At 38.7% G+C, this 15,998-nt stretch overlaps 1 protein-coding gene across 1 annotated transcript in view; it reads left to right on the top strand.

The window, feature by feature from the left end:
* LOC108664655 (phosphatidylinositol 4-phosphate 5-kinase type-1 gamma) overlaps nucleotides 1–15,998 on the top strand; it is a 99,940-nt gene that overhangs the window by 37,787 nt on the left and 46,155 nt on the right. The window contains exons 7-9 of the mRNA XM_047884056.1: nucleotides 11,928–12,032; nucleotides 13,543–13,623; nucleotides 14,195–14,454. Coding sequence (XP_047740012.1) covers nucleotides 11,928–12,032; nucleotides 13,543–13,623; nucleotides 14,195–14,454 — 446 coding nt within the window. The remainder of the gene's footprint in view (nucleotides 1–11,927; nucleotides 12,033–13,542; nucleotides 13,624–14,194; nucleotides 14,455–15,998) is intronic.

The following is a 15,998-nucleotide window of genomic DNA, read 5'->3' as shown; positions in this document are numbered from 1 at the left end:
GTAATATATTTTGGATGTCTGAGCATTATTATCCAAGATATCGCTTCTTGTACAAAATCTTCGTTCTTCACAATTATTTTTTTATCTTTTACTTTGTTGCTAGATATGTACTATACCTATTTTCTCTAGAAATTAATTTCAAGAATATTGGAGTTTCAGTTTACTAAAGCTGTAATTATTTGTTTCGTTTACTGCTGTACTTCCTTACGTCTTTTCTGAAAAAAATGCAACAAAACACAAACAATTGGCTTTCTCAACTGGGGGCAATCATTTATTTTAGCCGTGATCGTATTTATTTCAAATAAAGATCTCATTGAGTTAGGTACACATTGGAGGCTTCAGCATTTACCTAAAAAATTTATATACGTATATCGAATTTTATAACCGTCATGTAGAATTAATTTATGGAAGTTTGACGCTTTGCGTGTGGGTTAGACAAACTAAAGGCTTCAAGGAACGTTATTTCGATTTGACGGACTCAAAGCTAATAATAATTATGAGTTGAAATTGTAGAGTCACGCCTATTAATGAATTTAGAAAGATTAAGTATGAAACTGTATTAAATATTTGCAAAACCTCTAGCCCATTAATAACTTCTCTCTAGTTGAATACAAATCAAATCTACTGGTCACAATCTCTTGTTTTAAACCAGTGGTGACTTAATTATAACGGTTAACTAGTTAAATATCATAATAGCACCAACTTACCTAATAATAAACACATGTAAGCATTTGTGATATCAATTTTTTCTTACAATAACAGTCGCTAGTATCCCTGTAAGTAACCTTTCTCCACGTAGTAAGTAGCAGATATTATCAGCACTAACGTTCGTTACTTGAGGTGTGTTTCTCGACGATCACTACCAAACTATAAAAATTTATAAGCTAGTCTCGAACTTTCCTAGGGCGAATTAACCGTCTAATTAGCTCGTGTAATAAATTTCAATATATTTAATAATTTAAGTAAATCAACATGTGTAATTGACCTCTGTATCCATTGTTATTTGTATTTATTATTTGTTCGCCATCTTTTGTGTTTGTGTGCGTTGTACATAACATTTCGTGTGTAGTATTCATCTTCATAAGATAATATTATAGAATTATTGTTATTAAATGGCGCTCTCACACGGTGTCTTGCAATGATAATTGATAGAACTGCTAAAACATCATCAGAAAATGTATATGCCACCGTATTGTTTCTGTTGCGTCGCGTGACGTCACAACGCTGACTGCCACCGTATTGTTTCTGTTGCGTCGTGTGACGTCACAACGCTGACTGCCACCGTATTGTTTCTGTTGCGTCGTGTGACGTCACAACGCTGGCTGCCACCGTATTGTTTCTGTTACGTCGTGTGACGTCATAACGCTGGCTGCCACCGTATTGTTTCTGTTGCGTCGTGTGACGTCACAAGTGCCCAAGGTCCTTACGTCGGTAACATATATTATCATTAACTTGACTGTAGCGGCATTCAAGTGTTACGTTTTCACATGAGGCAATTCAAGAGTCTGCTATTGTTCTGATTGCTGAGATGAGTATAACCTTAACCCTCTACTGCCTGACATGAGTAGCCGGAGTATAATATTGTCACGCGCCTACTTCCCAAAAAATATAACGCAGTACTCACTGCAGTGAATGACAGAGAGCGCATTTTCTAGTCGACGAAAACGTGAAGTCACGGGCGGACAGACAGATAGACAGACAGACGGACGGACGGACGGACGGACATGGCGAGCACAATAGTGCATTTTTTCCATAAATGAGAAAATGCGCTAAAAAGGATACGTTCTAGTGAACGCAAAATGACATGCACTAATGGTTGCCGCCACGTACGACAACTTTAAAATGTTCTCTGCATGCGTATAAACGTCCTCAGGTTGCTACACTCAATAGTTTACGTATGATTTAAATTGGAAGTTATGTTCCCGGAGAGTGACATACGGCGGGAGAGGGTTAATATTCAAAGAGCTCCATCTATAGCACATGAGTTTCTACTACGTTTCTTCAAATCGGCAGTTTGTCATAACTGTTAGCTAAAATTTTTAATGTTTGCAGATCGATGCCCGCCTTAACTGAATGTTTTTTTCTCTAAATGTAAGCTCGAGTCCGCATGCAGTTCACGCATTTCGTGCAGTGTCACAACAACACTCATGACATAAGTGGAATTTCCCTTCACAGAACGGGCTCACATCAAATTTTTTTCTTTTCCTCGTTATAACGTTCCACAATCAGCGACTTCTGACGTGTGCCTCTGAATAGTGACTGCCTCCTCGTGTATACATTTCATGGTTAGCCCTCGTATACATTCTGATGAATTAATCCTTACAATCTGGTGTCCTTAGGCGGTGTTTTTTTCGCCTTCAAGACGAAGACGAATTGTTGGAAAATGTCTAATTAAAAATAAGTTGCACACTCTTGGAGTGGAGTACGCGATTTTGTAGCATTGAATTTAACGGGCCTGAATGTCGAATATTTCTATCTTTGTCTCTATATTTAAATCCGCAGCAACTCTTCTTGTAAATGTCTAAACATCACAATTATAATATAAATTATTCATGCACAGTGATGAGTTCGTCGTTCTATTGATTTTTCAATCCCAATTTGTAGAGCTGTTCTCGTCCCATGTTAATATATCGCACCGCTAATAAATCATGATTGTAGTGAACAAATCTGTTCATTGTTGGCAGAATCATGTGAATATAGTACATGATTATTACTGTATATTATTACCGCCTTTCTTAATTATTATTGTATAAGCTCAAATGATGGCTTGATGGGACAGGCAATGCGTCAAGTATTGATTACTCTCTATAACAATAATATGAGTAATATTACTACTCTTATATAGATGAAATACCCGGTGGGTTGATTTGACTGCAAAGTCTTCCATGTGGTGACATGCTGATTAGTTGGGAACACTAGCTCACAGAGCTTGGGTAAATTGTTTTGGTAGTTGCAAAATTTTGATAATTTATGCATTACTCAAGGCATTTGTCTAAAACGTGTTGTGCCTTTGTACTTAATAATTTGAAAATTAATACAGCACTGAATAATTCAACAATGGAAGTACTCATATGATGAATAACTCTTATTACTTCATTGTTAACGTTCAGCTTGAAGCTACCGCTGAAACGCTACATTCAGAATAATAAATGGGTCAGGTTTTCCAAGCAATGATGTATATACATTTCCTGCACGTAGACTTGATACGTCTTTTTGCCATGCAAAACTGACCCAGGGTCACCGGCACAAGGCTAAGAGTGCATCGCTATTTGAACAAAGTCTTCATTTTTCTGAGTGTAGCTTCTTCTCGCACCCTAATTTCCGGCGTTGTGCGACAGTGCGGCTGTTACCATGAAATCGTGGCTCTATTTATCGATAATATAAGCATTAGATGAATAATATATGAAACAATTCTCACTCCATGCTTGTGACGTTGAAGTTCTCAAGAACACAAAAAGTTAAACTTGGCCAGCTTGTTATAACGTCCACCTAATGTGAGCCTATATCAAAGAAGGCTCTTTTCTACCTTTCATTGCTTTGTCATTAAGGCTTTTTGCAATGAGACAAGGCATGCACATAATGTTCCTAACGTCAGGTTTACATCAATGATTATGTAATTAATTAACCATAATAGCATTTTTCTTTCGCTGAATGCCCGGTGCATTGGAATAAGACTTGTTCTTGGCGTCAGATTTACGTCGATAATTCTGAAAAATATCCGTCCTCAGCATAATTTATTCAGTGGAGGCCCTATATGCATTGGAGAGAGGTAAACGTCCCTAATTCTGAATAAGATCCGTACTGAATCCGTACTAATTCTGAATAAGATCCCTTACATTAGACTTGGTAAGAACGTTACTGCGATAATTTCAGGCTACTAATTCAATACCAGCTGCAAAACTGTTTTTGTAAACATCGTTTATGAGTTTCGTCTCGCCACGTGAAGGCCCTAAAGTCATTGGAGAGGTTTACGTCCCTAATTCTGAATAAGATCCGTGCTTAGCATTATTTATTTAAAAAATGCCCTATAGTCATTGTAGAACTTTACGTCCCTATATAATTCTGAATAAGATCCGTACTTAGCCTTACTCATTCAATAAAGGCCCTATAGTCATTGGAGAGGTTTACGTCCCTAATTTTGAATAAGATCCGTACTTAGCCTTATTTATCAGTGAAGGCCCTAGTCATTGGAGAGGTTTACGTCCCTAATCCTGAATAAGATCCGTACTTAGCCTTACTCATTCAATAAAGGCCATATGGTCATTGTAGAAGTTTTACGTCCCTAATCCTGAATAAGAATAAGATCCGTACTTAGCCTTACTCATTCAATGAAGGCTCTAGTCATTGGAGAAGTTTTACGTCCCTAATCCTGAAAATGATCCGTACCTAGCCTTATTTATCAGTGAAGGCATTAAAAAGGTTTACGACCCTAATCCTGAATAAGATTCGTACTTAGCCTTATTTATTCTGTTGGTTTGGGAGTAGGACATGTTACTGACGTTGTTCCTGCGGTTGCCACAAGGGGAGGGCTGCTATTCTGACGCTGTGCGCGCAGTCGCCGCGCGTGCACCTCGTAGCCGCGGACGACAGCGGCGACGACTGCGAAGTCGTCTACTATGACGAGACGCCGCCACTCTGCTCATGTGTGCGAACTGCATCCACCTTTGATGGCTCCTTAGCCTTCACGTTTGCTCGGTTACCTTCGCGTTGGCTTCTTCAGCTGCCTTCGCGCTGGCTTCTTCAGCTGCCTTCGCGCTGGCTTCTTCAGCTGCCTTCGCGCTGGCTTCTTCAGCTGCCTGCACGTTGGCTTGTTCAGCTGCCTTCACGTTCTTTCAGCGGCATCCACGTTTGCTTGCTTGGCTGAGGGGGCAAGCATGCTGGGTTTCCTTCGCGTTGGCTTCTTCGGTTGCCTTCACGCTGGCTTCTTCAGTTGCCTACGCGCTGACTTGTCCAGCTGCCTTCGCGTTGACTAGTTCAGCTGCCTCCAAGTTTGCTCAGCGGCATTCACGTTGGCTTGCTTGGCTGACTGGGGGCAAGCATGCTGGGTTTCCTTCACGTTGGCTTGTGAAGTTGCCTCCACGTTTGCTCGGTTGCCTTCGCGTTTGCTTGTTCAGTTGCCAACTGTCTTGGTGGCAGCAAGGAATGCTACGTGTTCAGCCGTTACTTGTCATAGCTGAGGAATTTCGGGGTGGGTTCTTGTTGGGCTTCTGCGGATGGTGCCTGTATTAAGGGAGATTACTGAAATTAGTTTGTTGGTGAAAGCAAATTTTGGGTTTATTTATATAGTCTTGCGTTGATGGTGCCGGGTTCCAGGGTAGGTGTTGGTGTCGGGGGAATGGTTAACCCGAGTTAGTTCTTGCAAACAAAGTTTATTTTTAAGGAAGTGGTTGGCTGCTGTGAATATTGCTGTCTGTTTAAAGGCATCGTTAACATGTTTCGAACCTATCTTCTTGCTATATATGGTTGCTTCTGTATATGCTGCGGATGTTGAAGCGAGTCATCAGTTAAATTTTTCGCCAATGATATTTAGCTTTGTTGGATTCTATAAATTGACCTGGTTTGTATAGAAGTATTGTATTTTAGACGTTGTGAGGGTTTCGGGGGGGTAACCACTAATTTTGGTCCTGGATTCTTGTTCGATTTGCCACTGTATATGCTACCGAACTGCAGGGGTTAGGGATGAGGGAGATTATTTCCTGCTATATTCCAAGACTCCAAACGGTTCTCATGAATTCTATTCTAGAAGATAAAGTGAATATTAACGATTGTCAAAAATAGATGAATTTTTCTTAAATATTTCATTGTATATTGGCTAACAGTAAAGTGATGCATGATCAGTTCCATACTCATAAGCATCTATTTTTATTCATGGATATTTTTCGACTTAACTCGCATCACAAAAGCTGCTTAAAAATATCAACTAATGCATGTCGTAGTTAAAAATACATTTGTCGAGTTCATCGTGAATGCATGTTTAGTTCCGCCGAGCACAGGTCAAACTGAATATTCATCCACTAAAGAAGATGAAAACTTAACTTACATAGTCGGCCGAAATTGTGCATTTTTAAATCGGTTTGTTTAAACGCCCGCGTGTTTTTTCGATGATGTCGGGAATTTAGGAACGGCTCTGAATTCAGAACTTATATGAACATCATGAGTACCTCGTGCATATTTTGATGTTTCCAGTGATCTACGTAATCAAAAAACTTAATTTAGCTCAATTATAATTATATAACTTCTATGATCATCTTGAACTCCGCTCATGACACGCTCTCCCGAAGGTGCTGAGTGCCGGCATGAAGTGGTGCAGGCTTCGCAGGCCAAGCCAGCGGAAGGTAGTCGGTTTTTCACCTTTTTTTCCTTCATTGAGGAGTGGAAAAGTTCCTTGTCTGTTATGGCATTGCAAAATTATGCGATGACGTCCTAAATTCCTCACAGTACATCATATCCAAGTTTCGACCTATCCAAAGCGTGAGATCGTTACCCGAACCACACCTGCTTTCTAAATAACTCTCATCCAAGAAGTCCGGTCAAAAATTATCTCGGAAACTCCAGATTTGTATTTTGAATAAACATAACACAGCTTCGAAAATGTAACATTAAGTCAGCATGATGTTTTCCTTTATTTCCTACGCTGGGTTGTCCATGTGAATATTTCCTTGCTACGTAATATCCTTATTCGCATACCTTAATCTACCCTCTCTTATGCTCCGCTTTACAGCAGCGTGGGTTTCATTTATGAACTAATTAAATCTCGTTCTGCCTTCCTCAGAACAGGAATAATCAGCATAAATATATGGTGTTTTGCTCCTTGAATTCACCATCACAAGGAATTAACCATCATTCACCATGTAGGCTTCTAATATTTTCTTGCTAACACTATTATTAGTTATTGTGTCTGGAGTTTACAGAGGTTTTGTTTCAAGTGAACCGATTTCCTCTCTGAAGTTTGTAACTGTTTAGCATACGCTTGCCAACTCATAGATGGAATGAAGGAATGCCACTATGTGACGCGATTGATACTAAATTATTATTATTATTAACCTCTACCCTACATTCGACTTGGTAAGAATTACGTTACTGCGATAATTTAAGGCTACTAATTCAGTACCAACTGCTAAACAATTTTGCGAACATCGCTTAGGTTTAGCAATTTATATTTTTGTATAAATTTGGATTTTTTTTTGGTTTTTTTTTTTTTTATTTATAGGTTTTGTGGACATCGTTTAGGAATTTCCTCTCGCCACTAAAACCTAGAAGGATTCCATTGAAAATCGAATAGCCCTTTCATTCTTAACAAGATTAATGATGCATGGGCCATTCATTATGCTAATTCATCTTAATAGTGATAACACCCTTAATCTTATTAATGTTAAATCTAAACTGGATCGACTTATTACCTCCAGTCGAACTTTGTCAGTAATATGTGCATGATTTTCTTTGAAAAATTGTTACGTTGGATGTATAAAAGCAGAACACATCGGGACAAAAAATTAACAAATTAATTAGGCATTTAGGATTATAGAAGCGTTTTCATAACCAAAAATTACAGCTATTAGATTCACATTTGAATTTATGTTAACACTCATAACATTTTTGTTTACCTGAGTGTCAGCTCTTTCAAGATTGCATATAGCAATGTTGTACGGCTGAAAGGTGTTACCTTTAAAACACTGAATTTAAAACTTGCCAAGTAATCTTTATTTCTATTCTATCATATGACGTCGGGAGTATTAGGCTATGACAGAAAACAGTTATGGCGCTCGTCGATTGAGAAGCCCATTTATCCATGATAAGAATTTTGCTTTTGTGTCTAGCGCTTGTCTCTCACGTCGTAAAACTTCGTTTATACATCAGAATTTGTATTTCACCGTAAAAAATTAGTGTCTACATAAAGTAACTCGCATTTAACTGGTGATGTTTTAATAAATTTTTTAGTCAATATCTGAATTTCTGAATATTTTCGTGAAGATTTTCTCAGGTTTTGTATATAGACCGCCAAATTATTAATATAAGACCGTCAAATTCCAATTCAAGCATCATCCTTAATTTTCCTTCTATTTTCATACTATTAAAGAACCAATGTTGATATTTTTATAAATGAGAGTATTATTAATAAAAGTGTGTAATATTTAATTGCCACAGTTGCAAGACCATAACCTGCCGAGAAAGCACTTCAAGGGCCCTAAGAAAAAAGTGATGAACCCACGACGCTTGACACACAAAATACAGAGCAACTTACCTGACTTTGATGACCAGGTCTTATATCTTCCTCTGCTTGAATTACTTTGATTGGCTTCGCTCAGAAAAATTCACTTGGTTAAATTGTCCAATTAGTGACGCACTTTCTTGCCCATAGCACGAGCCGAGAGCGAATATGGCACTATATATAACACCCTTTGGCGTGTACCGCTATTTGCATTGTCCCGCTTATATCTCTGAGTGTATGATTACCATCTCAGTGTTGACACATTTGCTGGGTAATGCGCTTCATTTAATTCACCACGCGTTCGTTTTGATTACATCTCACCAGATTTTTTAATGGACATGATCTGCAAAACGTTGCGCTCAAGTCAAATTTATCATCCTATTTTAATTCATGACAGTAGGTATTAACTGCTAATTAAGTTTGGTAATTTGGATTAAACTGGTGCAGTGATATGACTTGGCTTTTTTTCCATGAATTTCTCTATAATTTTGCTCATGGTGTATTTGGGTCAATGTCCTAATTTTCGAGGTTAAGGTTATGATGATTTTTGGTTTAATTGGGAGCGGATGGTCGATTAATAACGATTTTATTTATAGGTACTCTTTTACTATATTTCTGACAAATATCAGTAGATCTGGCCGTATTTATGAATACTAATTGGTGAGTAATCCCATGAATTTATAGGTTATTCCTGTTATTCTTATGTTTATCATGGGAATAGACGCAACTCATTCGTTAATAAAAATTAAAGAGGAAGTAAGGTGTAATTCTTTAAGGGTTTTTAGGGATTTTTCTCCAATTTGGTATTCGTTTAAAATACGCACTATTTATTTACTTATATTCGATATTTTTCTGGCCATGAGAGCATTGAGGTCATTAAGACTCAGCTTCCTTTGCCACTATTGTGTCAGGTTCTGTCCATAGTCTAAGACTTGGTATTACAACTGAAATGTAGAGAATGACGTTTCTTGTATTCTATTTTGTGAGCGCGGAAAGAAACGTTTTCATGTTAACGCAAGAGGCATGCATAAACTCGGTTATTTTATTCTATATATGAGGCATTGGATGCGTGAAGTTTTTATGTGGGATCGGAATAGATACGCTGTTTTTTTTAGGTTTTAAATTCTTAACATTAATTTATTGTGTAATTTCAGCGGTGGATATTTTCCAGGGAGCCTAGAAATTTATCGAGCTTGGAGTCTATTTTTGATTTCATTTGTCCCGTTTTGAGGAGTTGTAGTACATAAAAGTTGTACACAGCGCCAGGAAACGTACGTCAATTGTTCCTAAAGTCCTGATCGAAGTTTAATTGTGCAATAATTACCGATATAATTAATTGCGTGTGCACTGCGCTACTATTTTCAACTCAACACGTGTGTTAGTCATCGATCCATTTGTTTATTTTGGACGGTTTTTGTTCCTTTTTGGTAGTAAATTTGGATTTAAGACCTCAGAAAATGATCGAAAGTTCAGTGAATGCTAAAACCTCTCTGTTTTGAATATTATTATCATCATTTTTATCATTCCATTTTAACATATATTAATTTATATGTTTTAATGGTTTATTTAGGCATCAAATTGAACTCAAATCCTTAGCTAGGTTAAAAAAGCTCTCAAGTAGGTACCTATTCTGAAGAAACTGCGTATTTTCCCGAGCTGGAGTTAATTGCGTATGTAAAGTTATAATTGTTTAGTTATTGGCTTAGAATTTATCTGAAGAGTGTGCCAGTGTAATAAGAAGAGGTGCACGTGATTTATCTAAAGGAAGAGGTGCATGTGATTTATCTAAAGGAAGAGGTGCACGTGATTTATCTAAAGGAAGAGGTGCATGTGATTTATCTAAAGGAAGAGGTGCACGTGATTTATCTAAAGGAAGAGGTGCACGTAATTTATCTAAAGGGAGAGGTGCACGTGATTTATCTAAAGGAAGAGGTGCATGTGAAATTCCTCGATTGGAGACGATGCAGGCTTATTCCAGCGCACTGCGTAACTTTTTTTGCGTATGCAAAATCGTTTAACTTTAAAGAGTGCCGTGGTCGGTATATATTGTTAGCAAAGGCTATAATACCGTACTCTATTATATTTCTATAGGAAGCATTGAGTTTAATAGTAAAATTTGTGATGGTAAGAGCAAACGGATCGATTTTGAAGGAACTAAACTTGCAAAATGTTTGTATTGAGTTGATGTCTATATGTTCAAATGCCGTGCGAAGTTTGGTTTTGTGGTGCATAGCTGTTTTCTCGCGCTTTTATACCTGCAGTATGTCACGTTTAATTATTGTTGTTTATATTGTTATCAACAATTATTATTATTATTTTGTTTGCTTGGTTTTCTAAAGCCAACCCACACCAAGCCTAAATTGATCCTTTCAACTTAATTCCTATTTTTTAAACTTTGTCCAACTCGTGAAGCTTTTTTTGTTGTCTCGCTCTTTTGCTTTATTTCGCTCCCATCATGAATGGCTTATTTGCTATTTATGTTCATTTTTGAGTTGGTGAATAGGTCGTGTGTGGGAAAATTTATTTTGGTAAACATTTTAAATGTTTTTTCCCCGTAATTTTATGTTTTTCTAGGTTATTTACAGGTGAAATTTTACTTGATTTATTTTTAAGTAATTTATCTTTCTTATTAATTTGTGGAGAAATTTGGTGATGATATTCTACAAAATTCGAGAGTGATATTTTTTCATCGTTCCTCTATAATAATAGTCTTTTATGGTTTGTACAGAGTCAGGATGTGATAGATAGGCCGATTTTGCGAGCTATACAAAGTCGTTCTTTTCACGAAATTAAAATTTTCAACTACATATTAAACTTTTTGCGATATTTTCGATTTTTATCGGGCCTTACTGGTTCTTGCCTGATGCGATTGCTACTTAAAAAAAGAGTGATTGCTACTTAAAAAAGAGTCAAAACGCCTTTTTCACTTCAACAGACTTCACATAACAAATATGTCATATCGCGGTTTTAACATTAGCTCTGTTAGAGTCATTTAAGTTGTATTTGAAGTCCATGCAAGCAGGTTTTTATGAATTTTTCCTTACACTGACGCTATAGAGCCTTGCGCTCGCCGATTACCAGCCCTATTCCTTTGCTTTAGAAGTGACTGCAATTTTTGAGTCATTTGATGCTGAAAAGCCGCAGTTTCGTGTTATAATCTAGGCTGATTTACTGGATATCAAGGTGGCAGTGATTACTTAATTATTAGTAATTATGATGAATTTATATGATTTCTGCTGGTGATAAATAACAGCCATGGTTCCTGATTGCGTCCGCCATATCAGCAATATCGCTAAGCGGAGACCCGTGCCGCTTATTATTTTTTTCATGATGACATTCGATCAATTTAAACGCTCATTTTTTCTCCCGAGACCATTCTGTTTATTTTTATCAATACCTACTTTGCTTGTTGCGTTCTATATAAAAGTACGTTTTACAGATTACTCGAATACATACTTACCGTATTTGAAATTACCGATCTCCTTTTCCAAATAAATATTGACTTGTATTACTCTTACTATCGATTTCGATGACTACTAAAATCTATTTTGCTCATCGTGAAACTCACCTAGAATGCATGACTTATTTCAATCAAAAAATAAAAACTTTATTAACGTATTCTGTTACTGAATTAAAATGAACTTTGTTTCCATCAAATAATAAATGTTTTTATTCACGTATTCTTTAAGTAAATTAAAAAAATCTTGTGTGCGTGCAGTGCAACGCGAAGAACATCCGCCTAGTCACCATGAACAACTTGCTGCCTTCCTCTGTTAAGATGCATCAGAAGTATGATCTCAAAGGCTCCACTTACAAGCGCAAGGTACGTTGTCTTCAATCAAACGACGTTTAATTACCGTTTATTCAACGTAATAATGTTTTATTAACGTCAATTCAACGAAACAACGTTTAATTCTACGTTGATTCGACGTCAGATGTCTGGGTTACAAGCGTAAGGTACGTTGTCTTAGCCCTCGTCCTACGGGTAAATAACAAGCAACAACGTTTAATTAGCGTTCATTTAATGTAACAATGTTTTATTAACGTTAATTCAACAGAAGAACGTTTAATTCTACGTTGATTCGACGTCAGATGTCTGGGTTACAAGCGCAAGGTACGTTGTTTTATCCCGAGTAAATGACAAGCAAACAACGTTTAATTAGCGTTCATTCAACGTAACAATATGTATTAACGTTAATTCAACAAAATAACGTTTAATTATACGTTGATTCGACGTCAGATGTCTGGGGGGGAATTCAACTCATTCGTGTAGACATGTTAGCCTTGTAAACGTTTAATTAACGTCAACACGTTAATTCTGCAATAAATTTACAGTTTTCCTTGTATAAAAGTTCGCAAATTTATCATCAGACTGTTCATCAGTTTACTTCATGAATGTTAAGTTCATCAGTTTACTTCATGAATGTTAAGTTCATCAGTTTACTTCATGAGTGTTAAGTTCATCAGTTTGGGTGAGTGCCTCACAACTGTCGGGTGAGTGCCTCACAACAGTCGGGTGAGTGCCGCATGACTGTCGGGTGAGTGCCGCATGACTGTTGGGTGAGTGCCTCACAACTGTCGGGTGAGTGCCTCACGACTGTCGGGTGAGTGCCCCATGTCTGTCGGGTGAGTGCCCCATGTCTGTCGGGTGAGTGCCGCAGCTAGCATTCTTGCCAGTAGTGGACGTTTACCCGCAGTATTTTCTACGTGTCACTTGCTCAGTGTTCACCGTCTAGCTGTTCACTTGAAGCTGAAGGGAAGCTAAACGGCAGGCGGCGTATGAATTTGTCGCTGCACTAACTCCGTGGTCGCTAGGCAGATAATAATTAGGCAATGATAACTGAAAGCTTAAAGCTTTATGTACTACCCCATGTGTCTTGGGTATACATTGAGTTTTTGTTACTCCGGGTATACTTAGTATATCCGTAAGAATACCTGCAGTACGTATTCGTTCTCAAAGACCGGGTTCACACCATACTGCCGGACACATGCCAGGCATATGCCAGTCACGGTTCAGTCCAATATTCTTTAATAAATTTCCATGTAAGCATTCACACCGTGGGCATGGCATGTGTCTTGCACGACTGGTGTTAATATTTATATATAGAAATTCATTGAAGTATGTATATTAGACTTGACCGTTACTGTCATATTGGTGTGAATGCTGCTATAGAAATGCAGTGAAGAATATTGACTGGACCGTGACTGGCAAATGCCTGGCACGCCCCCGGCAAATTGGTGTGACCTCGACCTTAAGTATCTATATTTACAGTGTATATCCAGCAAGTATCCAGTATATCCAGCAAGTATACTAACAGTGTTACTTCTTGCAGGTATTAGCTTCGTTCAAGATCATGGACTACTCCTTGCTAGTTGGCATCCACAATCTGGATCTGGCGGCGAGAGAGAAACAGGTTTGATAATAATAATTCGGCTCGTAATTCCGTCGAATATAATGCACCATTGAAAATTAACTTATTTTGTTTATCATTGTTTGGTTTCTGAGTTGAGCCAAAACGTTATTATCGAGCTAATTGCTATTTAACAAGGCTAATTATCTTTCCCCTGTGTAGAGCGATTATATGCGTTTATAAAGTACGATACGCGTATTTTGAAAAGAGTTAGCATAGAATTATACATTTATATAGACACGATTCCAATAAATGTTTGCTCAAAACAACTAACTATATACCTACAATATTCTAAAGTATATGATGTCTTTATTTTAATCTCCATTTCTCAACGAGTCAAATAATTACTCATTGATTCCATTATTGGGTAATAATTCTACTCGCGTAAGACCAGGAGAGTAATGATTAATTATTTAATTAATCAATAATTAAATTAATTATTTATTTCATTATTGGGTAATAATTCTACCCGCATACGACCAGTAGAATAATCACTAATTAATAAAATGATCATTATTTAAATGAATCAATAATTTAATTATTGGGTATAATAATTGTTCCCTCGTACGACCAGGAGAGAGCGAACGGTCGTAACAACGGCAAGAGCGGCGCCGGCGTGGGCGCGTCTGGCGGCTGTGGCGGGAGTGACGATGACTCTGGCGGGTCAGGGTCTGATGGTGGCGGTGGTGGCGGTGATGGCGGTGGAGGTGATGGTGGCGGGGGACTGAGCAGAAGCCGAAGTATCAACAGGCAGCGACTGGTGGCACACAGCACCGCCATGGAGAGCATCCAGGCCGACGCTGCTGACCCTATTGATGAGGAAGATCATGTGCCGTGAGTGGGGGTTATGAGGGGGACCATGTGCCGTGAGTGGGGGTTATGAGGGGTACGGGCCGTGAGTGGGGGACCCACGTGTCGTAAAGGGGGAGGGCACTTGTCGTAAGTGTGTGTGTGTGTGTGTGTAATTACCCTTTTTGGCCTATTTTGCCTGGTAGTGGTGGTTCAGTCAGTTTTTCCGGGCACTTGGTACCACTGGTAGTTCTACGACCATCACTGGCTCGCTGACCCGCCAGAACCATTTGATTGCATTACACAACACCCTGGACAAGCCAGGTACTCATTTATCAACCAGAGTTGGATGAATGGCTGAGTTGACCAACAGGAAATTGAGGAGAAGCAACTAGTTCGAGATCTCGGAGTGTTGATGAGTACTGATGTCGATACCCATATCGAGGAAATGCCCATATCGAGCCGGCAAAGGATGGGGTGGATATGGCGGACATTTCGAACGAGTCCATCCCCTCCCGCAAACAACAGTCCAACATATTGGTAAATTATTATGCTAGCATCAGTCATCTACCCAAGCATAGGGCAGACAGACATATTTACAGGCGCAAACACAAATTTCCACTGGCGAATAACTACATCTTATCCACAGCATCAGACACCTTACGTGTCATAAAAAAGCTCAAAAATTCTTCAGCCATGGGGCCAGACAACATCTCAAACATTCATCTGAAACATCTCGGCCCGCATGGTATCATATGCACTCTCACAAATATAGCCAACTTTTCATTTGCCAACTGCATCATACCATCAATCTGGAAAACCGGCAAAATCATAACTCCCCTGAAACCGAACAAACCCCCCACCGAGGCAGCCTCCTACAGGCCCATTACGCTCCTCTGCACACCATCCAAAGTTGTAGAGCGCCTTACACTCTCCATAATCACGCCTCATATTCCCCTCTCACCCACACAACACGGTTACAGAACCCATCACTCCACCACCACACTCCTCACCAACCTCACACAACGTATACAAGATGGCATTAACTCCAAGCGACCTGCACATCGCACACTACTGATTACAATTGACATTAGCAAGCATTTGATGCCATCCCACGCTTCCCACTCACGGATAAAATCTATAAAACAACACTGCATAACAACACCAAACGTTGGCTTGCCAACTATTTAACAGGCATTCGTTCACTACAATGGCAAATCATCACACAAAAAACATACCAAAAAACACATACATACAACATCTTGGCTAGGTTCCCCTCTCAATTGTTGTCTTGACCACCACTAGTCGATGGTCAGACAGTGTGGTCTCCTCAACACGAATAACAGCAACCAGTTCTTCATTGCTGGTGTAGAATTGATCCAGGATATTATGTTCTCTCGTTGGCACAAGAACCTGTTAGCTTAGCAAGTGCTCCCTAGCGAATCGAAGTAGTTGTGTTGCCTGGTTTCTGGTTTGATTTCTGCGCCGTTCTGCACAGTCCAAGTTTGGCCATCGTATGTGTGGTAGGTTAAAATCTCCCGCAACCACAATATTTGGGGAAGGTTCATTGAATTTTCAAGGAGGAATGA

Source organism: Hyalella azteca, unplaced genomic scaffold, assembly GCF_000764305.2.
Source record: "Hyalella azteca isolate HAZT.00-mixed unplaced genomic scaffold, Hazt_2.0.2 contig14441, whole genome shotgun sequence".
Taxonomy (NCBI): domain Eukaryota; kingdom Metazoa; phylum Arthropoda; class Malacostraca; order Amphipoda; family Hyalellidae; genus Hyalella; species Hyalella azteca.
Note: the sequence above shows the minus strand (reverse complement) of the source record. Positions and strands in the feature narration are given on the sequence as shown.